This window comes from Stigmatopora nigra, chromosome 8 (genome assembly GCF_051989575.1).
Source record: "Stigmatopora nigra isolate UIUO_SnigA chromosome 8, RoL_Snig_1.1, whole genome shotgun sequence".
NCBI classification, from domain to species: Eukaryota; Metazoa; Chordata; class Actinopteri; order Syngnathiformes; family Syngnathidae; genus Stigmatopora; species Stigmatopora nigra.
The window spans coordinates 8,802,341-8,830,098 of NC_135515.1; the positions used below are offsets into that span (position 1 = coordinate 8,802,341).

The 27,758-nt window shown below is 40.3% G+C and overlaps 2 protein-coding genes across 3 annotated transcripts; both read left to right on the forward strand.

The window, feature by feature from the left end:
• Positions 1-157: 157 nt before the first annotated feature.
• LOC144200304 (lissencephaly-1 homolog A-like) lies at positions 158-16,827 on the forward strand. The gene is made up of 11 exons (XM_077722378.1): positions 158-398; positions 4,911-5,199; positions 8,519-8,603; positions 9,206-9,280; positions 9,576-9,782; positions 11,667-11,835; positions 12,906-13,008; positions 13,101-13,329; positions 13,451-13,552; positions 13,634-13,790; positions 14,242-16,827. The coding sequence occupies exons 2-11, from the start codon at positions 5,168-5,170 to the stop codon at positions 14,313-14,315; spliced, it is 1,233 nt and encodes a 410-aa protein (XP_077578504.1). The 5' UTR covers positions 158-398; positions 4,911-5,167; the 3' UTR covers positions 14,316-16,827.
• A 387-nt stretch (positions 16,828-17,214) lies between these two features.
• Positions 17,215-27,308, forward strand: mettl16 (methyltransferase 16, N6-methyladenosine). Of its 2 annotated transcripts, XM_077723459.1 has the most exons (10): positions 17,215-17,341; positions 17,557-17,694; positions 19,780-19,967; positions 20,067-20,207; positions 20,599-20,714; positions 20,864-21,006; positions 22,616-22,685; positions 23,977-24,066; positions 26,299-26,472; positions 26,587-27,308. In XM_077723459.1, the coding sequence occupies exons 2-10, from the start codon at positions 17,567-17,569 to the stop codon at positions 27,112-27,114; spliced, it is 1,578 nt and encodes a 525-aa protein (XP_077579585.1). In that variant the 5' UTR covers positions 17,215-17,341; positions 17,557-17,566; the 3' UTR covers positions 27,115-27,308. The 2 variants fall into 2 exon arrangements, with proteins under 2 accessions (XP_077579585.1, XP_077579586.1); XM_077723460.1 differs by lacking the exons at positions 17,215-17,341; positions 17,557-17,694 and adding an exon at positions 18,230-18,373.
• The last annotated feature ends 450 nt before the right edge of the window (positions 27,309-27,758 follow it).

The window sequence follows — 27,758 nt, forward strand, 5'->3', positions numbered from 1 at the left end:
TACAAAACATTAATGGAAAAACAGGAACAATATTGAAGTCGGGAGTCATTGTAAAATTTGCACTTCAACTATCACAATTCAGCCGTCAATAAACAGGTTAAAAGTGGCAACTCAAAGGTATATAACACCATGCCAGAGGTTATCTCCCGATTTTTTGTTCCTGTCAAGGGCGTGCGCACTCCCGTCTTCTGCGTGAACGCGTCGAGCTCCGTGCGCGCCCCCGACACGAGGCGAATGCGGTAGCCTACGAAAAAACAAGCGAGCGGCGCCGGAGACACAAGAGGGGCGCAGTTTACCTTCCAGCTAACAAGATCTCAATTCGGAGCGCATATTCACGCCCTTTCGGGTTGTGTTGCAAGCTGGGATTGCTGTAGACATTCGCGGACAGAGATAATAGGGTGAGTCGTGCTAGTTTACAAAGCCGGACGAATGTCGAAGGAAGCTGGCGTTAGGTGGGGAAAATGACGATGTGGCTGTAATTTGTGCACCTCCTTTTATGCCTCAAAATGGCGGCTAGGCCGCTTGGTCTGGAGCAGCAGGTAGCATGTCAGAGACGCACTTTATCCCAGTGTACAAACATGCAACACGGGCAATAATTGGAGTATTCAACACTAGTGTTTAAGTTAAAATTAAGCTAATTGTGCCGGAGTACATGGCGGCGCTCCCGTCTGCGTCAGTGTGTCTCGTTAGCGTTCAAGCTAACTTTCTGACCGAATCGGTAATAAGCTAATGAGGGGAAGGTTCACGTCAAGCTAATTAGCTAGCGCAGTTCATATTTAGTGTATTTTTGGTTGATGTGTGGTTTAATAAACGGCGCGCGCGTGCGTGTGCGCTAACGACATGACAACATGTCACTGGGTTGGGCTGGAAGGTTACTGTTGCATTTGGCGGCGACAGGCAGTCATGACGAGAGCCATTTGAAATCGATTCGGTGCGGTTTGACATCAACGTTATCCCCGGAAAATATAAATATGACACTTGGCCTAATTCGGTGTTTTGGGGAATCTTTTTAAGCTTGGTCGGGCTCCTGATTAGCTTCTGTGCTAAGTCGTATGTTAGCACAGACAAGGAAGGGCGTCCAGTGATGTTCGCCCTTTACGCATTGGCCTGCCATTTACGACGATAGACGTCAAATTCATTGAAGATAGGGAGACTGGACGTGAATGTTCATATTTCCATGCCATTGATGGTGCTAGAAGTCCAATCTGTTTTGACAGGGTCGCTGCCAGTCTTTCCCAGTCAGTCTATTGGACGTCTATTGCTGGCAATGGCAGCGAATATGTTAATGCTGATTACACTTATGAGAAATATGTGATTCTTTTTGGATGTTGGTGAACGATGCTGTTCTTTGCTGTATCACCGGTGGGCGTCGGGCTCAGGCGGAGCTCCCCCGTCATGCGTGGGAGGAAATCGGGGTGGAGCACATACAAGTTGATGATGGGCTTTTCTTGGAATTGCATCTTCTGATCCATCTCGCTTTCCCAGATTTCCTACTCATGCTCCAAAAATTGGGTGGCCGTAGTTATTTATTTTTTTGATTTTTTTTTCCCAACCAACCTTGTTTTTACTATGCTGTGTTTTAACACTCATTTCAGAGCAGTCGTTGCATTACACCATGTCTTTTCATGCAAGTGTTTGGCCCTATAAACTTTGAAGGTGAGGTTTTGATGTTGCTTTTTTAATGCACCTGCCTGTTTTTTAAATTTATTTTCAGTGTCCGTTTTATCGATGAGCCCCAAGCTTGAAACTCAATTTATTTTTATATTGAATCAATGCACCCACACCAAATTGAATTGAGATGCCCACAATCCCAGCCAATCCTAAAAGAACCAAACTACCATTTCTTGGCTACATATTTCAACAATACATTCAAAAGCAGTTCAGAAAATGAAATGAGATGCGACACGATCACTATTTCAGTGTGTGTGTGTGTTCTCGTTTTCATTTTGCGTGTTTGACTGTTTGTCAAGTCCAATAAATGGCAAAAAGTCATCATAAAGGTGTCATTCATTACTAAGGCATTCTTGCATATCTAATCAACCTTCCGTTATCAGTTCTGCTTATGTATGCAGCGTTTGTAAAATGACATAAGTGAGGCTATAGCTTGTATCAGCTAGTTAGCATGTGCAGCTAGGAGAAATTTGGGAGGTAAATTAAGTTGTTTGGACCTTTTGAGTGCCTTTGAAAAATGTGTGACTTCATACTGTGTTTTTAAGGCCATCTCAGTTGATGCCATTTTTACTTTCTCAGAAGGTGTCTGACTTGGTGTCACTGCTAGGAAATGAAGGCCGTCCGGATTCCAGATGTTTGACATGCTTGCTTTGAAAAGGTGACAGAGTTTACCGTAGTTCTTTCCCAGGTCATCCAAAGATGTCTGCAAGGTTAACTCGGTTGTGTTTGTCCAGCATGAAGTTGTAAGTTTGGTGATGCAAATCAGCAGATATGATGTCCTACATCGGGTGTGGCTCTGTTCTTTTGTGACTTGATGTTCGGCTGCCTTTCTTTAACTGACGGAGGATGTTTTCTCATTTATCTAAAAGGCTTCTCATTGAGACACTAAGCTGTTGGCTTCAATGAGGAAATTAAATGACACCCCACAGTTCTCTGCGCCATTTCTAGGATGGCTCCTGCTGCTTCACAAAGACAACAAAATCAATCGTGGGAAGAACAAGCTAATTTATTGATGTCCCACCCACCCTCTGAGTTGAGGGTTAGGGGGTTTGAGTTCAGCCAATTTGACTGATGTACAGTTTACATCCGTTAAAAATATGTTTAATAGGAAAGGTTGAAACACTTTTGCATTACTCATGGAAATTAACGGCATCATAAATCCATTTATCAACTCTACGGGCAATATTTTATGTATAATCTTAATGGTCTTAACAATAGATTGGACATAGATGGATATTCAGCCCACTTTGAATGGGAGTGCTGGCAGTGAATCTGCCATTCCTCCCAGTTAAAATGGATTAGACGTGTACGTCTACTTTGTGTCAAGCTCCTAAAGTGCCATATCATCAACTAGACAGCAAGAGTGAATCGTTTCCCAATACGTTGGTTCTGGCCACATGCTACCATGATGCAACATGAGATGTAAAAAAAAAAATACAAAAGATCCTCCTTCAGCAACAGTCAGTACAATGTTACTTAGTGTTTTTCTGCTAAAAAAAAATCTGTTCGTTTTTAAACTGTCATCTTTATTTTCTAAGTCATGTCGTTTGGTGGTTTATTTTGGGCCATTTTATCTTGGCACAATCAAGTTTGTGATTTACTTGTGACCCTGAATCTCATCAGATTGTTGGAAAAACTCCAGAAAGCTCAGGCTTGCTGTAATCAACACTCTACGGGGAGGTAAGCGGCCATTTGGAATGGCGTCAGGTGCTGACATCACGGCTCAATAGTCAACTGGCAGCTACGTCATTGGTTCTCTGTCCAATGTTCAAGTGTCAGTAATGCCAGTTGATAAGGGAACACGGTCTATATTTGTGACTTTATCACATTATCAGAACAGCCTGCCAGGCAATGAAATAACGTCCATCGCCTTTGCTGTTCCGGTAGCTTTTATTTCAAATTTGTGATACTGAGAGAATCCATGTCAAAATCATTTGTCAGACCTTTAAAGTTCCCACATTATGGTGAAAATTACTAGTAGCTGAGAGACGGAGTGATTATGTCAAGCTCTCTAAATGAAGGAAATTAGCCTTCTTTATACGCCTGTTTACTGGTCAGAAGATTTAGTCATTGTGGTCCCAGTAGACTAAGAAGCTTATCGTGGCTCATAGTTGGCCTTAAGTTGGCTAGTTTGGTATTTTTCCAAGGGGGTGTGTAAATCTCATGTTTATAACACCATTGAATTTAATGTACTTTGCATGAATACCCTTCAATTAACAATATTTTCACCATTTCACCAGTAAAAGATGTGCTGTCAGCTCCTTCTGATTTCCCCATTCATCACTCAGTTAGGCAGATCCCGAGGAGGTGTGATAATGGCAGTGGCGTTTTGGAATTTGCCAAGTGAGCAGCCGTTATTTATATTGGCCTCTTCTGCCTTAGCACCCCACTCAGTCTTTACTGTTGGCAATCCGCGAGAAGTTTGTCTTTCTACAACGTACATTTTTATATCTAATGTAGGTGAGCATCTTAATTCTTTCAGTGCTACCCATTTTCCAAAAAGAATCACAAGAGTGCAATGCAAGTTACTCCTGTTTGATTAATCCATTTACACTAGCCTCGTAAATATTGTAAAGGCTGGCGAAGACAACCACGAGAGGTTCGTAGTAATTGGCAGCTCTCCTCAGGGGTGTGTCTAGCAAACATTCTGACTTTTCTTGTCTTTTTTGGTTCCTATTATGCTATGATGTAATTACTAAAGTTTAAGTTGTAGACTCCTGTTACATTTGACCTCTTGGGCTAAATGCTTAATGGCCAATATTTGTTTAGATTTTAGCCTGTCATTTGAATAAATTTCCACTATAAGCCTTTCAGTTTAAAACGAGGAATTAAGTATCGTGTGCAGTTGGGTGCTATATATTAAATAAAATGTTATTAATGTAATTATCAACATGGCCGTTGTCATTGCAGCACTTGAAAAAGTAGGATGTGGTGAGAAAATGGATACTGGCCAACGCTATGGGTGACGTCACTAAGGGTTTGTCCCGGTTTTTTTGCAGTCATTTGGAGCACAACTGTCCACACCCAATGGCTTGCTACTCTGGTTAGGAGCAATTGCTCTAAAGCAGGCATTGCATTGAACCATTAGTCGATTAAGCAGGTTTTATGTATTTTATCTGCATTTTAAACCCTTTGTGTGAATTGATGCACCACTTGTTTGACCTATAAATATTTCCAGCTCTCCCTACACGGCTATCTGCCATGCATACCTAATGCAGATCTCCACTTCTCCATTTCAGATGCAGTGTAGACTGGGCTGTTGACTGGTCTGCAGGCTGTCCACCTTTCTCGTCCCGAGGGGGCCCAATTCCTGTGGTCCCCACTCTATCTACGGCTTTGTCGGGACTACACTAACTGACACCATAGGAGTACAAGGATCACTGTCGCGCGCGTTGCTCGGATCCGCACAGCTCATCTCCTGACTGAGGAGAGCGCGGCAGCTGCACCACTACAACCAAGTGTTCCCTCCTTGCCCCGCCCACACCGTCCTGTCACCATGGTGCTTTCACAACGGCAACGAGACGAACTGTAAGTGGCCAACACCTTTCATTCGTGACTCAAATCATATTAAATGTTTTATTCAAAGCCATATTTCCATTAATGCTAATTTGAGATGCTTTTGTTTTGGTGGGTAATCCTTGGTTAGGGTTTGGTTCATCACAGGAAAATTATGATTGAATTATGTGCTTATGAGGCAGCACTTATAAAAGCATGGTGTAGATTCTGATTGAATACATTAGATTTTTTTTGTCATGAATATTTTTTTTTTTCCTGAGTTTTTCGAGGGGACTTGTGGTTTTGTCTACATAGTTTGGTTATGATTCATCACCATTTTATGCTACTGTCTCTCGATGTCATTGTGGAATGTGGCCACTTGTGCATTAGATGACAAGGTGCTAAACATTCCGGACAGGGTTTCTATTTTTTTTTAGATAAATAGTGAGGGTGAGGCCTGTTGGTATGGTTGCTCTCTTGGAATGCTAAGCTTTTACTAGCTCTGTTCTATTCAGAGGGCGCGTTCAAGACCATCACCTTCCCTCAGCCAATCCACTCTTTTTATTTCCTGAGCCTGGAGGAAATTGGTGTCACTGTCTTCTATCAACTCGTGTTCCTATCGTATGTTATCATATGTATGTCTGCAGGTCAATTCTAAAAATGTTGAATGTGATGATGCTCTTGATGATGATGATGAATGAATGTATCAGAAATACTGATATAGTGATATATTGCAATCCTTAGAATCCCATTTGATTTTTAATATCCTCCCTTCATTCATTCATTTTTGCCCCTCATCCTCACAGCCCCTGCTAGAGCCTATTCCTGGAAACAGTCAGGAGATGTGTACACCCTGAGTTGGTTGTCAGCCAATCGCAGGACAAAATCTTTTCGATTTTTGGGTTCATTAGGTTCAAGTTAAATAACTTCCTATATTCAAATTTTACTTTGCTAACGATCAGGTGCTACTTTGGCATCCACAGTCAGCTGTGCGTTTCTCCTAACAACAACTCTGTTTTTCTAAGCATAACCAATGAAAAGCACACTTGTGCGTTTTTACAGGGTCAGGGGACTCACTGCCCCTGGCATGTGGTAAAAATAGCTTAAGAACACAAACATGTTACTTCCCTCAAAAACCTGCCGGGCACCCATGTTCTGATGGGCTTCTGTTATCTTTCTCAAACTTCTAGCTGAACAAAGAGTACCAGATGCAAATTGTAATGTGGTCTGTGTACGTCATTCTCTGGATCTGAATGGTAAGTTGTGAAGTAATGTACGAAAAAAATGACCTGAAAATGGCAGAACTTGAGTTAGATATGGTAACGGCTCTTGACAAAAGACTGTTCTTCAGTCTGTTTGTCTTGGCTCTTATGGTCCCATAAATTCTGCCAGAGTGCAGCAGGTTGAAGAGGTGAAAGCCGGGATATGTATTGTTTTTATGATGCTCTTTGCCCTGGCTCCCGGGCTGAATCCGAGCTTTACTATTTGTGTTTTTCGCAACCATAATTTACACTTTCATTAGCCATTGTGAACCAAAATTGGTAATGTCAATTTTTTTTAATTTTTTATGTAGATTCCCAGTCCTGCTTTTCTGTTAATGCTGTGAAAATTTCAGTTAGTCGAACACAGCCTTTCGGCCAGGGTTCACACTGAGCCCTGCTTTTTTACTGCCTTCTATCTCAGCAGGCACAGTTGACCGGTAATGTCTCGATTAGTCATTGTCACTTTTTCACTCAAATTTCAAAAACTTCCTTTTTGTCTCTTGTATAAGTGAATTTGGCATTTCTGCATGAGCTTCTATTGTTTTTTGGGGACTTGGACAGGCAACATAAAAACATCTCCCGTTCAAAAAAAATTCTTTTCATATGATTGTGTAATGGTACTTTGTTTCAGCCTATTTAGAAAAACAGGTGAGATACCCTTTTTCCATCTAAAGCTTGGCAGCTATTAGATAATATTTCTGGGACCTTTTGGGAGAAAACAGCCAGGTAAATTCTCGACTCAAAACCAGGCGTACTATTGAAATCCCTTCCAAATTGCGATTAGGAATAGTTAGGGATTTACAAGTTCTGGGCTTTGGTACAAAGTCTTTCCTGAGATACCAAACAACAAAATAATCTTTATATTCCTTTATATTCTATGAAGGTCCAGTCATAATTTGCCACATTGTTAGTGAGTAAGCATTCCAGTTGGTGTCAGCAATTTGTGGTATTTGGGATCACTATAGTAGCTAAACAATGTTGTTTTCATTTTTACTTTCTTTGTGTTAATATTGGTAGAAAAAAACATACTTCCAATTGGGTGTATGAGAGTCGTAACCTCCTCTATTGATCCTGGAGTACACATTTAGAAGGAAATGAAGTCATCGCAGACTGGAAGCATGGCTGACTCACTGCTCTCATGACGTCATCCATCTTTCTCAGTGGTAGAGAGTTACCAAAGAAAAACCAGACACTTAGATTTCCTTATATATGCTGGTAAATTACCTGCATTTTTTTGCGTATTGGCTGTGAACAGTTTACAATGTCTATTGCAGCTCTTGGCTGTCCAGTCATATATTCAATGTTTTTCAAGCTAGTGCACTTATTGTTTTTCATTTCAACTTATTGGCTTGGGAATTTGGTTGTAAATTAGCATTTACATTGTGCTGAAACAATGAGCATTTCACAGCAGTTTTTTCACCCAGATTTCTGTAAAAAATGTGTGAAACGTTTATGAACAGATGAGACTTTCCCAATCATTATTTTTATGTTACTCAACACATTTAATAGAATTGGGAATGGACAGCAACCATCTGGATACTGCCATCACGTCAATGAACCTTCTGTTATGTAGTGTTATCTTCACTATGCTGTTTCTTAAAGGTGTATGCCCCTAGTGCTGCTCGAGGCAGCCTGTCAAGAGTGTAGCCAACCTCCTGCTAACCTTCAACTCTAATGAGGGTCTCCTCTTGTTATGGGCATTTAAGTGGGTAGAATGTGTGTAGGAAGCACAGACTGGTCTGACAGATTGCAACTCCCCCCTTCTTAATATTGTTTCCCTCAACCATTTTATCCCTTACAGCTTTTCTTGTATTTTGCTTTTGTAGTAGTGTTTGCTGTGTATAAATATCAAAGAGCAAATGTGGGATGCTGAGGGCAGTTTTTCTGTTTAGTTTCTAACACGTTTTTGTGATACTAGTTATTTTATATAAACACATTTTAGAGAGTAAAAAATGTTTCCTCTTTATTATTTCATTGCCAACATTTAATAGCTTTTAATTGATATTCTAATTTTGGGGTGTGGTAAATTAACTAACATCCTGGCAGTGGTAACCAGGCAGTCAATGATGGTTCCCGTTTATATATTTCAGAAATCGAGCCATAGCCGATTATCTGCGCTCCAATGGATATGAAGGAGCGTATTCTACTTTCAAAAAGGAGGCAGAATTAGACATGGTAAGTACAAAGGGCTGATTCCCCGCACACTCCCAGACAGATAAATAACAGACACACTATCCAGCCATTTATTTCTAACAATTATCCTATTCCAATTCATTTTAACAGCCCATTGGGCTACTTTTATTGAAATTGGTGTTGTGGAGTAGGCAGAAGAATGCAGTCATAAATCAAGATTGCAAAATAAATCTTGATCGGAGAATGATTTGTGTTTATCTGTAATATATTGTTTAATGTTTGTCATTTTACAGTACACGGGGACAGTCCGAATCCCATATTCAAACAATTCTTGTGGTTTAGAGCTTTTGGAACATCATATCATGAATCTTTAAGAAGTATTTTTGCTTTTGGACATATGTTGCACATATGTTGTTGGGGAAAACAAAAGATGCGCTCGTTTAAGTTACATTTTTGGTGGGCAAAGCGTTACAACAGTTCTTCCCGCCCCCTAACATCTGATAGCCTTATCCCGTTTCACCTTACCGTCACATTTCACTTCGCCTTATTCTCTTTGGGGCCATTATTTTATACCTCAACCAGACATTTTCTGGCCTCAGTTTTTGTTTCTGTTAATTGTTCTACTTTTTGCTATTTTCTCACAGAATGAAGAATTAGACAAAAAATATGCTGGCCTTTTGGAAAAAAAATGGACGTCCGTCATCAGATTACAAAAAAAGGTTTGTTAGTTTTGTCTTTTGCTTTTTCAAAGAAGGCTTATGAATTGAATTTAATGCTTTTATTGTGCTTATACAAATATAATGAGATTTAAAGCTTTGCCACAAAGTGCACAAATAGCATAAGTGAATAGACAAATCAATGGCTCATGACATCACCAGTAGAGCTACTTTTACTGTTACCTATAACATATTTTTGGATTGGGTTTCAAAACGAATATATAGATAAGAGTCGGCATCTTTGACATTGAAACCTGTCCTTGTTGAACCTATCCGTCAATATGTTTGGTTTGGCCAGGTTATGGAACTTGAATCTAAACTGAATGAAGCAAAAGAGGAAATCACCTTGGGTGGACCCGTTAGTCAAAAGCGAGACCCTAAAGAGTGGGTCCCACGTCCGCCAGAAAGGTATGCGCTCAGTGGTCACCGCAGTCCTGTCACCAGAGTCATCTTCCACCCAGTCTTCAGTGTGATGGTATCTGCTTCAGAGGACGCGACAATAAAGGTCAGTGCACCTGAAATGTGCCAACCATTTCCTATGCATTTTGTTAGTTTACGTATTTCAAATGGGTTAACCTGCAAGTTAGAAGAAAACGCTCAAGCTCGATAAATTATCCAGAAAATCAAACATCCAATATTTTATCGTATAATTTTTGCCAGACAACTTTTAAAGCAGCCCCCCATCTTTTTTCTTAATACAATTTCAATGGAGTCATCTGATACGCAGCAATAATTACAATATATCAATTTGTCTCACTAAAAGTCACACATTCCTGCATACACAACCGTTTAGACGAGCAAGCGTGCTCAATAAGTCTATTGTCACGTTTTTTTGGTAAATCATGTGACAGTAAAATTTGATCCTATCTGTTAGTTTCCATTGATGCAATGTGCGCATTGAAAAGTAGATCTTTAGTAAAGAAAGTTTGAGCACCTCTGGTTTAGAGGAAATAAGCGGTTGCAAAAAAGATGAAAAATAATTTACACTAGTTTATTGAATTATTAATTCTATACATTGCTGCCACTATTTTCTTTGAGCATTCCTTCTTTCCCTAGCCCATCTCATCGATTAAAATATTTTTCATCCAACATGACTAATTCTTTTTAGTCTGGTTATACATCCTGAAAATGCACAAACACTATCGTCTCTATCATAAAACTGCCTCTACTGTATATTATCTCATTTATGAGTCACATGGATGCCTTCTTCTTCCCTATAGCCACACAGCGGGAGTTGTGATCCTTGTTTTTGGCATTAGTCCTTTCCAATACCACTGTTTGGTCCCTTTCACTTGGCATTGTGCCAGATTTCTATTCGAGCAGCATCTGTGCCACCATGTCTATCCGCCATCAGAGAAGCAAGGCGCTCAGCCAGAATCTTAAATTCTACTCCACCCTCCTGCGCTTGCGCTTCAATGTCCCTTGCCCTCCCTAGGCCTGCACTTATTTGGTGTCCTACTTTTCTAGCTCTGGAAAGCCCTGTTGAATTTTTAACTAAGTAGACATTGCTTGCTTCCGATTGTTTTGGCAATACAAAATAGCTTAGGGCTGATAGCTAAATTGAATATTTTTATGTACATTAGTTTTTTTAAATGAAATTATTTGTGCTCTTTCTGCAAAGCAAAACAACTCCAATCTTCCTCAGACAGTAGCTTGGAGTTAAAAGTTCCTGCAAAAGGCTTATTTGCTCAGGATGTAAATGAAATGCGTAATCTGCTGATAAAGTGTTTCTCCAAACACATTAACTCTGTTGATCACCTTTAGCACAACCCCCCTGTGTATTTTGCACCCATCTGGCATATATCCACTCGGAAGGGAAGAGAGGGGGGGGGGGTAAGAAAGGCCTGGTGGTGTTTGGGGTGGGATGGGGGTGGTCTCCCATTATCGTCTGGAAGAAATCCCTTATCCCAAAGCAAAGTGTACCACTTGTTTCGATATTAACTTGATATTATCTATGCTGAGTTCGCGCCAACATTAGCTATTACTTTTTTTTTTTTTAAAGATTTTTGCTTTAACTTTGTTCATTATAACTTTTAATGTGATTGGTTCAAGGATTTAAAAAAAATAGTTGTATTGTTTCAGAAGTGCATTTTTTTATTTTGTATCAAAATCGTAATTTTTTAAATATTGTATTTTGGGAACTCAGGATCATGTATCAAGTATCATTTGAGTATTCATGAATGGTTCAATTATTTAAATTTTTCTTTGCTCACTTGAAGTTGACATTGTTGCCTTGCAAAGCAGACAGCAGTTCATCACTAAAACAAAATAATTTCATTATACTTGCTAAACTATGAACTTAGTTTTCGGTTCCTTCATGTTATTTCTTGTAAAATAAATACATTCAAAAACTAATATATAAAGATATTTTTTTTAATGTATCTTTCAGGTTTGGGACTACGAGACTGGAGACTTTGAACGGACACTTAAGGGCCACACAGATTCTGTGCAGGACATCTCTTTTGACCAGACTGGAAAATTGCTTGCATCTTGCTCTGCAGACATGTCTATCAAACTGTGGGATTTCCAAGGTTTTGAGTGTATCAGGACTATGCATGGTAGGTTTTAAATGTTTTTTTTTTTTTGCCTCTTTGAAGAATATCAGGGGATGTGAATTTAATGCAACTATTTTCATTGTCAGTAAGGAGCACTGTTTTTCCTCTTTTTGAAGGTTAGGGAACATACAGTGCTGTCAAAAACAATCTACCCCCTTTCTTGAATTCTGTATTTATAAGTAAAGAAACACAAATCAAGAAGGAGGCTAATACTTCTTCACGGCACTGTATGTGAGCTACTTAAGGTCCCGTGAAACCAAAGTCAAAAGCCTTAAACAATTTTTGGCATGTGTTGCACCCACCTCGATACCAGTGGTATTTTTTTTTGAGAATGGGAACTAGGTAAGAGGCATTGCTCTCAGAGACACATTTTTGGCATACCTGACGCATGCGTGCGAAGAACCAACTGCCTCGGTCAAAGTTTAAGTTATTTAGCGACACATGATAGACATGTATGCATGCCTTGTGATACTATACTAGACATTTTCTACTTTTTTTTAAAATGTCAGACTCATTACAGTACTATACTGCACCCACTGCAGTATAGTACTGTAACGAGTTTGACATTGAATCATTTTGAACAGCACTGTATTTTACATGTTTAGTAACAAATCATTTGAAATGAACATCCAGGGCCCTCAAAGCTGCTCCTACGCTGTGATTGCTCACAACTTTTAAAATGAGTCTCTATAATCCCTACTCAATACCCATGACCACGCTTTTATTCATTTCCAATTCATCTTCAAGCCCCCATGCTTTTTTATCAAGTTGATAGAAAACCCAGAGCCAGCTGTTGAAGTAGAGAAACATTATTTTGGTGAATTAGCCTTTTTTTCCTTTTGAACTTAATATTATAATACAACTTTAATCACCAGTTACTCCTGGCTTTTGCTCTCATCTGTTCTGCATTGTCAATGGTAATCACAACCTCTGAAAGAATTTAAAACTCAACACACTCAATCTACTTGCCTCATTGTGTTCAAACAACACTATTAATTTTAGTAGAGCAAACTTAAGTCATAAGTGACTGACTAATTATTCCCCTCTTTTTCGAATCTCTGAACACTTTTTAGGACATGACCACAACGTATCATCTGTAGCCATTATGCCCAATGGAGATCATATAATTTCTGCCTCAAGAGACAAAACAATGAAAATGTGGGAAGTGGCAACTGGGTACGGTCTTTGATTTCTTTATAAATATCTTTAAAAAAATCAAGTCATTGTCTTTGGTCACAAATATTGAACTTTGTTTTTTTCCCCCACAGTTACTGTGTGAAGACCTTCACTGGTCACAGGGAGTGGGTGCGCATGGTACGACCCAACCAGGATGGCACTTTAGTTGCCAGCTGCTCCAATGATCAGACGGTGCGAGTGTGGGTTGTGGCCAACAAAGAGTGCAAAGCTGAACTGAGGGAGCATGAGCACGTGGTGGAGTGCATTTCCTGGGCACCAGAGAGTGCCCACCCCACCATACTTGATGCCACAGGCTCTGAGGTAAGAACCTGCTTGGATCTTTTAAGCTTAAGAGTTTTGTATAGAAAAGAAAACGGTGCTACCTTCTACGTGATTGTTATATTTTTTCCACATTGATTTGTTCCATGCTTTGTCCAATTAGAGTAAGAAGAGTGGTAAACCAGGCCCTTTCCTGCTCTCTGGCTCAAGAGACAAAACTATCAAAATGTGGGATGTTAGCATAGGCATGTGCCTTATGACACTGGTAGGGTCTATCAAGTATTTTTAATTTTCTTTCTTCATGTTTCATAATTCTTTAGTGAATTATTTGTTTTGGGTGTTATAGGTCGGCCATGACAACTGGGTGCGTGGTCTCCTTTTCCACCCGGGAGGCAAGTTTATTGTGACATGTGCAGATGACAAGACTTTAAGGATCTGGGACTACAAGAACAAGCGCTGCATGAAAACCCTGAGTGCCCATGAACACTTTGTTACCTCTTTGGGTAAGTACATCTGCCATCCTCTTATGCCTTGCTATTAGTGCTTTAATTGCTGTCTCTACAATTAGATAACTCTATTCATCCCGTATTTGTGAAATGTCACTGTCACAGTAGCAAGAGGGTGAGAATACAGACACAGGAAAATACATTTTAGACATAAATAAATATGCATGTTGCTGAAATATATATTTACCTACATATACATACATATAGAAATTTACATGCATACACTGACATACATGTACACTTATACCCCGTTTTTTTTGAGAACACCCAAGTGCGCAAAAACTATTATGTTTAGTCACAAAGTGACCATTTGTGTTTGATTGTTCATAGATGGCAAGTAAAATATTTGTTTTCATTTGATGCCTTTGTGGACATGGTGAAAGAAGTTTTTAGCAAAGAGCCCAAGGATATTAATTCCTGTTTCCTTTTTTCCTCCCTGATCTTTCAGATTTTCACAAGGCTGCTCCTTATGTGGTCACGGGGAGTGTAGATCAGACAGTAAAAGTGTGGGAGTGCCGCTGAGTAGGACCTAAGATTGGACCAGCACCCGACTACCCAGATGGTCTTCTGGATCTTGCCCTCCCCTCACCTCGTCATTCCACCTCCCCCTCTTTCACCTAAGCTAAACTTCACCCGCACATCTTCATCTCCTTCGGCTGCACCTGCCACCATGGTTACTTAACCCATCGCGCTCTCTGGTCTAATAACCTAAGCCCCTCTATGTAAATTATTCCTGGATGTAGATCAAGCTATTAAATGTTACACAAAAAAAGTATTCTTGCATGGTAATCAAAACTTGTATACTGTAAATTTGCATAACGTCTAGAAGTACCATAGGTTTAACACAGGGCTGGCCGTCTGTCACGCAGCCTTACTGACCAACCGAAGGCAGATGTTTTTGATGTAGGGCACTAAAAAAAAAAAAAGAAATAAATGTCGGTGTCTTTATGTGGAAGATTAATTTTGTCAATTCTTTTTACTTAGAACTTTTTCTCCTTTCTTTCATTCTTTCTCTCTCTCTCTCTCCTTTACTGTCTTAGTCTGAAGGTGCCTAGCTTGGTAAAAAAAAAAAAAAATGGAAAAAAAAACAAACTTTGGAGCGATTGGGCCGAAAAAGCATATACGATAAGACTGTCTGTTGGCCTTTGTTTTCAAAATCTGTAGCTTTATACCATCACTTCTCAAGTGTGCATACCATTTCTCTTCATCTTCTACGTGCTCATATTTTAAAGTTGTATATACCAATGTTTCAAACTGTTGTCCTTGGACCTCATGGGGGATGAACCGCAGCTTTGTACTCTTGTCATAGTGGCACATGAACAAATTTCAGGCTTTAGGCGAAACGTCCTCTTGCAATTTGAGGATAGCGGCGTTGAGCTATTCGCTTCAATCTGGTGGAGGCTGCGCTGGCTGTGTCTCCTTTTGGAGATGGTTTCCTCTAACCTTCCTTCCCCATGTCCTTTTCAACTCCCTACTCACTAGCCTCACTGGGATATTTGTGTAATACTGTATAGGAAGGATGTATGGACTAAAGATAACTAGTTGTCGCATAGAAACCTCTATTGACTACAAATATGAACCTTTTCAAAAAGAGGAAAGGAAAAAGCATGACGAGTCAACGTGCCCCCAGTTTGATACTTGGGATCTGCAAAGATCATTTCTGAGGGGAAAAACAGGTTCAACTCCAAATTTAAGTGAAATCGGTTTTCTGTGAAAATATGAATTGTAAATTTAGCTAGTTCAGCCGTTTGGCAGTTTTGTAATGTTGCGGTAAAGGATGAGTTGAATAAAAGTGGCGGAGGTTTTGGACTGGTCAGATAATGCTAGCAGTGGATGTGATCTGCTTAATATTTTCTGTAATTGGAGGCACAATACTGACTAGTTGCAGGAACCACTTTGTGTTTCTGAGCAGTATTCTTCCCACTGAACCGTTGGTCTTATCATAACAATGCTCGAGGACAAATGTTGGTAATTGCATACTTCTATTCCCCCGATGCAGTTAGTTCATGGTTAATTGACATAAAAATAAATAAAGTTAATAAATTCATTAGCTTCTTTGCTGCAGTTTTCCTTTCTTGTGTGTACTGGATGTGGTGCTCTGCTGCTGAAGCTCTTGCTCACGGTGTAAAGTGTGACCTGTTAATATACTGTATAGCGCTGCTGCATGGTAATAACCTACACCAGAGGCTGAGTTGTCTAAACACGTTTTAAAGAACACTGGTTTGAGAAACAGAAGTCAGATGAGTGTGGAGAAAAGGACAATTATGTTTAGACCACTCAATTCCTCTCGTAGAATGGAGTGATTTGTGGGTATGGCTTTCCATCACCCCACCTTTTTTTTGTTTGGGGAAAGGCGTTTTTACATATTCAATTAAAGTCGGACAACAAATCCAAAGGAAAAAACTTAGCTGTCCCTTAGATGCCTTTTCACGCTTTCTCTGGGAACACTGACTTGAGTGCAAAAAAAAATATTGAATTTGGCATTACAATGAGAACATCTTCAAGCTAATACCAAAACTTATTAAATCAGAATTGAATTGAATCTGGTTTCGCCAAGCCATGACCAATTTTAGGGGAATATGCTCACTCCCTCAGGGCCACACTGCGACATGTCAGGCCTTATTATACATATAGCTCATTTGATTTTAAATGAGAGATGTAAAATAAAAGGTTGGGATGACATTTGGTGGCTCGGAGACATTTGTGGATCAGAGCTGCTTGTGTTGTATGGAAGTGTATTTTTCCTTTGCCAGGCAATCATTTTGCTCTCTGCTCTGGTTTATGAGTGAACTGACTGAGTTTTTTTTTTTTTTTTTTGTTATCTTTGTGTCATTTCTGCCTCAAGTCCACCAGTCCTCTCTAACATGCGTGTGAACCTCATTGAGGGCTTCAGACTGCACAACAAGCTCTTGAATGAAAAGTTCATGTTTTCACCACTATGGTCTCACTCTTCACTCTACAAACTGTTAACAATATACCTGGATGTCATTATTGTTTGCAATATAATAAAAATAAATCTGCATATTGGTGCAAATGTGTTCATTATTTTTTTTTATAAATATGGAAATAGCTTCTATGCACAAAAACTCAAGTTTAATGGAGGATATATACCCAAAACCTGTTGATGTTATTACCTAAAGTGTAAACATTTGGAATGTTTAAGGGAATTTTTAAACATGGTACAGAAAATGAATTCATTTTCTCTTCGGCTTATCCTCACAAGGATCATGGGGGTGCTGGAGCAACTTTGGTCAGTAGGTGGGCGTCACCCTCAATTATTTATTTGCCACATCCGTTGAAAGCAGAGTACCTGGAGAAACCCCACACATGCTCAGCAGAAGTGAAAATGATTAGACAAAATATGAAATTGGAAAAAGTTAAAGTGAATTTGTCCCGATGATTGTTTACATTTGTCCCATATTCTCGAGCGTCAGTTGCGGCGCAGGTTAGTGACGTCGCACAACCAGGAAGCACGCGACTGGAACTGTAGAACGTGTACACAACGTCGCCATCTGATTTAGTGCAACTTGACGTCTACACAATTTAAGGTATGTGGACGTATTGGTGATTTCATTGTATGAGCTATAGACTTGCTTAGTTTTTGATGAATAGTGCGCGATCCTGTCTGAGATATATTTATATACATACACCGGGCTGTGATTTGCTCAGGCTGCATACAAAGATGAAAAAAAATGTACACAAAATAATGGATGCTAACATCAACATACTGCTTCTCACCTTTTTGTGTTCATCAATTCCACAGAATTGTTTTCATGTCTCTAAACAAGTCCATGCATCCCAGAAACCGCTACAAAGACAAACCACCAGACTTTGCTTACCTGGCATCAAAGTACCCTGAATTCCAAGCACATGTGCAGACTAACCTCAGTGGAAAAGCTGTGTAAGTACCAAGTATTGAATGTCAATCAATCAATGATCGCTGATCATGCTAATAATATAGTATATATATATATATATATATATATAATATAGTATATAAATATTCATATTACTGGACCTAATGTTAAATAGCTTAGGGCAGGGGTAGGGAACCTAAGGCTCGGGAGCCACATATGGCTCCACTTTCCCGTGAGATAAATTATGGAAATTAAAAAACAATATTGATAACCAGTGAAGGAATATATTCATTTGAACCATGATACTGGAGATCTTCGTTAAAGAAAATGCAATAACATGCATTTTAGGTATCTGGAAAAGACCATGTCTTTGATGAAAAAAAAATGACAGAGCTAAATGAGTTTCAAATCACTAAAGTGAATAACAGAGTGAGAGAATAAGAAGAAAGAACGCAGTTGCACTAGGCACTCTCAGATGTTCTTCCATCCTCCCTTCTTCCTCAGAGGCCTAATTAAAAAAAGATCAATATTCTGACAGTAGGGCTTCTCAGGCCAGACCTCTATTTTTATCCCCGAGGTGTGTACTTGTGCGCGCGATTATTGTGCACTACGGATGATGAGCAACGATACCAGCGCCACATCTCTGGTAACCGTACAAATGATGGGAGAGCACGAAAATCCGATCATGTTGGCGCAATGGCCGACGCCAGATGGGACACGAACGTATGTTACGTTGACCGTGGATTTACGTGCTTACGTACATACTAGTAACATGGATGGGAAATAACAGAGGACAAACATTACTAGAAATACGTCTCACTGGATACTCTCATCCCTCTAACCAGCAGCCCGGAAATTTCCATTGCAAACCAAAAATAATACTTTCACAGATGATTGGCTAGTGATGACACTCGTATATTCTGACGATGCAGCAAAAATTCCTGACATCCCTTTTTTGCCTTCGTAAACACATTTCAAGTCATTAGGCTTGCTTTTGTATGGTAATTTTTTAAAGGACAGGTTAAGAGATAATGGGGTGTATGATTGGGGAGAATCTAATAATAGTATTGTGTCAAATATATTAATCTCAGACCAAAGTGGTCCCGACAATAGTTCCAATTTGACCATTTTATGCATACAGATTAGAATTTTGAAATTAATGCATTTATTATGGAGGCGAGGGCTTTGGGTGTGTGTTTTTTTCAATTAATGCTACTTTAAGTTCTCCTTTGAAACAGTTGATTCATGTTTTGAGAGAAAAAAGTGATGCCTTACTCGTGATAAAGAATATCTAAAGAGCTGTGTCCCCCAAAATTCAGGACATTCTTTTAATTTCCATATAAATGTAATATTTGCAGAACCTCTCAAGTCAACATTTCCTCAAGAAATGAAATATGAGTTCCTTATCAATTCAAGAAGATGATGACAAGGTTCTTCTTTCTCCCAAAAATACTTTTTTTTTTAAATGACAGGTATCAGGGCTAATAGGCACCGGACAGTGTTTTGGCAAATTGCCGTACAATGGGAGCATAACAATACAATAACAATATGTAGGTGGTATTCCCCTCCCACTCATAAGTGTTTTTCCCCTTGTATTCTGTCAAAATCTTGTTAAAATGCAAGGTGCTGCCAGCGCTGTCTAATTACATCTGTCAAGCTGCAAAAACAATTCAACGAAGCTTTAATTATTCGCATTTCGCCCACTCTTGTCTGTCTGCGAACCGCTTTTTTTTTTGCTCGGATGACAGCTGCAACGGTTAACCATGCAGCGTGAAGCATTTGGAGCTGGGAATCCCCCATAAAAAGTGTGTGGGGGAGATAATTGTGGGCACATGTGGATTTCATTGTCTTTAACTGGATTGGAAATGAATGAGCTGCTTATCTGTGTTGTGTGGCTGTAGGATGGGCTGCTCCATGGTGTTGAAGGGTTAATTAGTTTTTTTGCCATGCAGCTCAACACAAAAGAAATTAGAACCCCACACTATGCTTGCTATGTTCTTATTTAATTGTTTCTTAAATATGGATCTATTTTTTGAAAGTATTTTGAGTCTGTGGTTAACACATTATCATGCTATTCTTAACCTTAATGCAAATTGTGGCCTTACCTAGTTCTATTGTGTTCCTTCTAGACTGAATTTCAAGGAGCCAGAGGCCGTTCGAGCCCTGACCTGCACACTTTTAAAGGAGGACTTTGGTTTGAGCATCGAGATCCCCCTAGAGCGACTCATCCCAACTGTTCCTTTGCGCCTCAACTACATCCACTGGGTGGAAGATCTCATTGATGGCCAGAAGCAACCACGTAGAGGCATTGATATTGGTATGGTCAAATTACATTATGAGCCACTGTTATATTTAAATAATAAAACATGGAAGCATGTCCTCATATGGTTTGTTAATTTTTGTTGTCTGTTTGAAGGCACTGGTGCATCTTGTATCTACCCCTTGCTGGGCGCCTCAATGAACGGCTGGTTCTTCCTCGCAACTGAGGTGGACGATATATGCTTTGACTATGCCACCAGGAATGTGGAGCAGAACAATTTGTCTGACTTGGTTAAAGGTGAGTGAGTGTGCATTCACAAAAATGTTGCCACTAATAATGTTTAAATTGGGCCACAAAGGGGAAAAAAGGAGGTCAAAAATGAAATGGAGCCATAACAAATCAATGTGTTTATGTATGTAATCCAATTTTTCTAATGGTGATTTTTTTTAAACATACAAATGCAGAATCAATTTGCCTATAAATTGGTTTCCTTCCACAGACCACACATGCATGTTATGTTAATTTAAGATTAGCATAAATTGTCTATCAGTGTAAATGGTCCGTGTGTGCACACACGCAATCACACATTCACATACACATTTACTCCCAATTTAGCAATGATAGTTAATCTGAGGGAAAATTTGAAGCTTTCACGGGTAAACATTTGTTGCCGTTTTGTCTCCTGCAGTTGTAAAAGTTCCACAAAAGACTCTGCTGATGGATGCCCTGAAAGAAGAAACCGAGATCGTTTACGACTTTTGCATGTGCAACCCTCCTTTTTTTGCCAACCAGCTTGAAGCCAAGGTGGATGTGCTCTTGTTTTTTTTACCTAGTTAACAGAATCAAAATGTTTGCTAAGGTGGCTTTCTGAAGCGGGATTTGTTTGCACAGATAGTAACAGACATTTAATAGGATTTCATCTTAATCACTGTCTGCCTTGCTGTACGCCGCAGGGGGTCAATTCAAGGAACGCACGGCGCCCTCCTCCTAGCTCCGTCAACACGGGCGGGGTGACGGAAATCATGGCAGAGGGCGGCGAACTGGAGTTTGTTAAGAGGATCATTCATGACAGCCTTCAGCTCAAGAAACGCTTGCGGTGAGGAACAAAGAAAGCCTCACCTTTGGGGGGAGGGCAGTAAATGTGTCAAAAGTATGAAACCATGATTAGCAGTGGTAAAAGTGTTCCGTGTGGCTGAGGGACTGACTTTGTGGAAAGGTTCTAAAAAGGTTTTAATGCACTTTGGGTGAGGGGAAGTGGGCCAATTGGAAAACGGGGTGTGCACATATTGATGGTGCTGTCACTTTACTTTGATTTTGGCACACAATCACCTTACACTCTGTATCTGGGAGCTCACTGGGAACATCTGTGTTTGGGTGGCTGACACTTTAGCAATCCCTCCTTCCTAGTCACAGTGTTGTGACGGGGGGAGTGGAGGGAGCGGGGCTTGCTGTATGTGACAATTCAAACAAATTAGACATGCCACACCTGTGTGCGTCTCCCAGAAAGCCCAATGTTAACACCTCCCCGCTCTCTTGTCACATTTGATGCACGTTTACAGACGAAAGAGAGCGTATAAATCAGTCCTTTCTGAGGATTGGCGTTTGGGACCACCCAACAGCCACCGGCTGTCACTCCCAAAACCAAAAAGCATGCCGGGACAAAAGAGTAAGCAGGTGTCCTTGGCAACTGCTAGCTTCACCAATTGGTCCCTTGAGACTCGTCAGCACCCGCCCTCCTTTGACTCCCTCTCCATTATGGGGTTAATCCCCTTCGCTCCAAATATGTGTGCAAAAGCACACTTGAGAGAGCATAATCAGATGTACTTATTATGTTCCTGATATGAATATTTCTAGTAAAAATGTCTTTGCTTGAAAAATAATTTGGTCAGGATTATTGAGTAGCTAAAGACTTCAAGTTGACTGAAAAGCCACACTGCTTCTGTTTGCATGGATCCCTTACTATTACATATGATATTTAATATTTAATTGCATTGCGTGATGCCGATGTAACAACCACAATCTAACGATGAGCCAGTTATTTTTCTGGTGTACGAGCCTCATAAATAAAAAATATCCCTAAAGCTTTTCAAATAAAACAAATAGGTGTTGCCACAATGTTATTTAAATTTAATCTCATACCACAATGTGTCAAATTAGATTACATTTAACACACACTCCACCTGCATATCATTTTTAATGAGCAAAGGAAATTAAGAAATTCTAAATGACACAATAATTAACATCATATTAACGAGGTATGTTCGATTTAGAAAAATATGTTGTCATTTTCTATTTAATGCAATGTGTATTTTCAACCGTAAACCGAAAGAAGATAAAAAAAATGGTATTTTCTGCACCCACTTTTGTAAAAGTGTGCATCCTAGTAAGTGAAAAAGGTGAAAGTACTTTATACTTTACTGGAGGAGTGTTTAAGATTAGTTCAAAATGAGTCATATGAGGATAACGTTATTGTTTGAACCTGCCCCTAGGAGTCACAAGTTGTGGCCTTATGATAAATCAGTGAGCTTTTTCTAGCACTACCAACACTTCACAAAGCCCGTATTGTGTATTGTGGCGGGTTTCTTTAAAAATGTTCTTCGAAATAGAATTCCATTGGTCTTTTTTCCTCATCTATTCCAACTTCTCTTTTTGCTAGTCAATTAGTGTTGTACTTAATAGGTTAATGTGGATGCTTCTTTCCCCAGGTGGTATAGTTGCATGCTGGGGAAGAAATGTAGCTTGGTACCATTGAAGGAAGAGCTGAGGAAGCAAGGGGTGAGTGTCTGAAATCAGCCAAAAAGACTGTCACAACTGTATGATATTTAATGTACTTTGTAATTACAAAATGCTGCAAACAAACCCCTACTTTGGTGTGGCCAACTCTGTTCATCAGTAATCTAGCTCAAACAACATACACATAAAAAAGGGAAGTATAGTCAGTTTTTATGTCTATGTTTACTTTTGACTATAAAAGTGTCTGACAGGAAAGCCAACACCAAAATTGATTTGCTGTTTCAAGCATGCCAGTCAGGCCATGAATTTGCTGATTTCTGTTGTAAGTGCATGACTGCCTAGCCGGGTGCTGTGCTGCCTAACAGCCATGAGTGTCATTAGTCAGAACTAATAGCTCAGCTCATGACTCCTGACTGGATCAGGCCAACACACTCGTGCCAGTCACTTCTCTCATGTACTTGAATGAGCAAGATCCCGTCCCTTGGTTTGCTGCATCTGCACTCTCCCGTGAATTGAGTCTGCTACGGCTGCTCATCAACAAGAGTTCGGTTTTGGAAGGAAACCCAAAGGGAGGCTGTCATGTAAATGTGAGGGGGAATGAAGAAACTGTTAATATAGTCAATGGTTTAATCGTTCATTATTTTTCTTTTAGAGTGACTGTATAGTTAGTTTGCTACAGACAGTCTTATAGTTTTTGCATTGCTTTGGAATCTGAGGAAACTGAAGTAGGACTCACGCACAAGCCGAATAAGTAAGCTTCACACAGAGCTGGGGTGTTTACCATTCCAAACTGTGCCACATTGAGTGGAACTGAGTAGTATCACCGGGTGGAAATGTCACCCTAGGCAGTTCTGTCAGGCTGTTAAGTGTGCTATTTGCACAAGGCTTTCCCCACTTTGTGTCCCTGTGTCACATGACGCCGCCACACTTCTCTTTTCACACCCGCAATGAAGAGGTCCAGCGTTCAGTGACCGCAGGGTTTGCTGACCGATCACATCAAACCAGAGGGCCAGTTTAGTCAAATAATGTGTTCTTTTGGTTCTCTCAGTAAACTGTTATGCACACATACTTTTTTTTAAAATGGGAATCTGTTTAATTTGTCTTGTTCTCAAATTTTATAGGAACAATAATGTGTCAATAATAATATTCCACTTATTTGAGATCCCTCTCCAGATCACATGGCTTAGATTTAGGCTTAGTCTGAACCCTAACAAATACAAGTAGTGCTTTGAAAAATGAATGGGATTTTTTTTAATAGAAAAAATAATTCACATCCATTCAAAATGGGTTGTTTTGTTTGATGTTTTTTTTTTCTTGTTGCTGTCGTTTCCAGGTGCCCAAAGTGACGCACACAGAGTTCTGCCAGGGCCGCACCATGCGCTGGGCGCTGGCCTGGAGCTTCTATAATGACGTCACAGTTCCGGTAAGCCTTTGTGGGCCTCGGGTGGGCCATTTTGTTGCTCGGGCTTGTCTCTGCCTGCTCTTTTGGCGTTTCCAACAGCCAAAATCCATCTACTCAATAATGCACCTACACAGACATCAAGCCACTCGCCCCTCCCAACTGCATCTTTCATTCTTCCATCACACGCTCGTTTTCCTCCTCTAGGGAGATCTTTATGTGGTTTTAGTTTAGCAGTAGCCTGGCAACAGTTGCCAGGGCAAGACATGTGCGCGCTCACTGGCTTTTGTCTGGACAGTCAGAGTGTTGGAGAAAACACAACAATAAACTGTGTTAGTCAGTGTCCGTCATTAGGAAAAATGTTGATGTACTCCAAAGATAAAACCGAAAGTGACTGCTCAGCAGATGCGTGAGCGGAGTTGTTGGACTAGACTATTTTAGCCATTCTAGTACACAATCAGTTGAGCAGAATAATTGGCCTACATTTCTTTCGGTGACCCTCCTCTCACATCTATGCTGTTGCTGTGATATTGACTTCACAGATGGTTCTACATATACAGATATCTATGCTTGGTTGACTCATTCTGCCCCAAATGCATGTCTTCCTATGGAAATCAGCTACTCGTGCATGAAGCACACTCATTAATGTTATATCTGAGCTTAAACATATGTGGCACATGTACGACTGTGACCTACTTCACCCTTGTATCACCAGGTAAATTTAAAAATCACTAGTTCTTCTAAGAAAAAATACCTTTATGTTGAGCAGGCCTGATCATTTTCAGGGCTGCGTGGGTTTTCTTCGGGTACTCTAATTTCTTCCCACATTCCAAAAACATGCATGGTAAGCTGATTGGGCACTTTAAATTGCCCCTAGTTATGAGTGTGGGTGTAAATGGTGGTTTGTCTCCCGGTGCCCTGCGATTGGCTGTCCCCTGCCTCTGGCCCTGAGTCAGCTGGGATGGGCTCCAGCACCCCCCGCCACCCTAGTGACAATAGAGCGGTTTGGAAAATGAGAGGTTATCATTTATTCATACTGTTCTAGCCAAATACTTGCACCAGGTGCCCGCCTCAGTTCCCATGAATCGGCATCAACATTAGGAATTTCTGCACAATCAACTTGGATTAGCCACATACGCGTGCATTGATTGGCATTGCTCAATGTCATACTAAAAAAAAAAAAACTACATGGAGGAGAGCAAACTGGACCCTCGAAACACCAGCAGCCCGTGAAGATCACAGCCCACTCCTTCGCCGCTCCTCTTTGTAGGTCAGTCGGCCATGCTGTCTGCCCCGTCACTGTAGCCCCTCGCCTCCTTCCACTCCCGCCCCGGCAGCCTCGAAAGCTGTTGTGAGTGACACTGAACACCCAGTCACTGGCATGTGTGTGCGCAGGCAAGCGTTGCACCACAGCTCTTGTTGTCCCGAGATACGCTTGGGTAATGACCTCTAGCGCCATTACAGGTTGACTTTAAAGGGCAATCCCCTTTACAAGTCACTGCTGGTACAATACATAGTAGTATGTGCTTAGAGCTCCCTCTTGTGTGCATGCAGAAAGCCCACTAACGTTCTAACTAGACATGTAGTCTTCATATATTTTAGCTTTTTAATATACTAGATCACTGGTTCGGTATTGATAAAATGCTGATGCCGTTCAACGACATTTTTATGGTGATTGTGAAAGCTGCCTCTAACAGTTCAGAGTAGAGTTGGGGAAAATATGCTATAAATATTTTATCAATGGAAAATGTTGTTTTTTTGTTCTGTTTTATAGGCTCAACAAATATTGAGTCATATAGAATACCACTACTATATATTTTTTCAAGGCAGAATCTATCTGATGCCAAAAAATCCAGCAAACAGTGACAAAAAATGTTTTTAGATAAAGGAGATGGGAACAAATACCACTTGTCACTTTTGTAGCTACTTAGCAGAAAATAATACATTTTTACCCAGCATAAAATTGCCATCCGTATGAAAAATTTTGACTGTGCAATAGTGGTTTCTGCTTTTTAATATTTTTATTTTTTTACATGGTCTTTGACAATCTGTAATTCTACAAGTCGATTAGTTGATTTTAAATATCACTACAAGCCAAATTGTCATTTCACAATCTGGAAAAGAATATTGATTTATTTATTTAGAAAGTGCATGGGAGATTTAATGGTGCTCACACTGTGTTAGCTTCAGTTAAAATACAATTTAAAAAAAATCAAACTTTAATACTCTGTTGTTTTCTTCTCTGGTTTGTGTCAGTCACCCCCCAGTAAGAAGCGCAAGTTGGACAGAGCCCGAAAGCCTCTTTCCTTCTCACTTCCCCACGTGGCTCTAAAAGAACTGCAGGCAAAGGCTCGTGCTCTGGGCTGTACTGCCCACAGTCCTCTTGACGCCATAACAAGTCTTTTGGAAAAGGCGCTCACGGAACTGAGGGTGAGTTTTCATTTTTGCCCAAGGGTTTGCTTTCCCTTAAATTTCTAGGCTTACTGGTTAAATACACATTGAACTGTATCTGAAGTTATGTTCTTTTTTTTCCTTTGCATGCAGGTATTGCACAAACGTGTTCCGTGCCGGGAGCAAGAGAAGAGTCTCCTCCTGACAGCGGTGGAAAACACGTGGGTTCACGGGCGGCAGAAGCGGCGAGAACAAATGCGCCAGCTACGAGAGCTGCCGAGAGCACATCAGGGGGCCGACACCCCAAAAAAAACGGAGGATTCCACTCGGGAATCGTCTGATCGGCAGCCGATTGTAGAGCCAGCTGACAAGAGTGTCCCATTGGCTGAAAGCGAACAGGTTCCCGGAGGGGAGCTCTCCAAAAAGGTGGACAGCGACGATGTGGAAATGATCCCCGTGAAGGATGGCGAGGACGCCGCCACAAGAGAGACCATCTCGAAAGAACCGAGGAGCCCAGGGTCAGTGGAACACTTTTTGTTTAAGTGTCTTGTGAATGTCCTGCATGAGGAGAGTGATGTCATGGTCGAGATGCACTGGGTCGAAGGTCAAAATAAAGACCTAATGAACCAGCTGTGTACTTTTCTGAGGAACACTCTTTTAAAGGCAGTTGCCAAATCTTAAGAGAAAGGCAAAATAATCATGTGCAACTGCAAGATGTCTTTTGGAAAAATTGAAACAACTGTATCTGAATGTGTTAACTTCAGTATTAATCATGACAATATTAGACGAACCTTTTTAAACTTGTACTACTCTACATTGTGCATTTTTCATTTTATATTGCCAGGCACTAGGAATAAATGATTTTGTAAAATTTTTGCAGCAGTGTGACATCTTTCACGACTTGACAATTTAATTTATGTTGAATTATATGATATGAGAATTACAAATCTCAGCAATAATTAGGTTAAAGATTCAACTTCCAATCTAAAAAGATACGTGGTAGGTTCATGAAAATGTTTGTGGCACGTAAATAAGACAGTTGCGATGACGCTTGTTGTCCACAAGAGGGAGCGTATTTCACAATGTACCATGACTTTGCTTTTTGTCTTGTAGATTTCCAATTGAAAACCCTTTCCCCGTCGTAAACCTAAGGTAACGTGGCTATATGACGTGTCAAATTCCCATTTCAGTCGATTCATTCGTTACACTTCGCTTTAACTTCATTTCTTTGCAGACGACAAACGAAACCAAAAAGTTGTTCTTTTTCCCTGGTTCCGTCAAGTATACATCACGCCAGAACACATTTTGACGCCCAAAAATGACGT

Coding starts and splice junctions, on each gene's coding strand:
- LOC144200304 (XM_077722378.1), top strand. CDS start 5,168: ATGGTGCTTTCACAACGGCAACGAGACGAACT. Junction 9,281..9,575: donor TCATCAGATTACAAAAAAAG/GTTTGTTAGTTT, acceptor TGGTTTGGCCAG/GTTATGGAACTTGAATCTAA. Junction 13,009..13,100: donor ATGTGGGAAGTGGCAACTGG/GTACGGTCTTTG, acceptor TTTCCCCCACAG/TTACTGTGTGAAGACCTTCA.
- mettl16 (XM_077723459.1), top strand. CDS start 17,567: ATGTCTCTAAACAAGTCCATGCATCCCAGAAACCGCTACAAAGACAAA. Junction 22,686..23,976: donor AAGAGCTGAGGAAGCAAGGG/GTGAGTGTCTGA, acceptor TGTCGTTTCCAG/GTGCCCAAAGTGACGCACAC. Junction 24,067..26,298: donor ATAATGACGTCACAGTTCCG/GTAAGCCTTTGT, acceptor GGTTTGTGTCAG/TCACCCCCCAGTAAGAAGCG.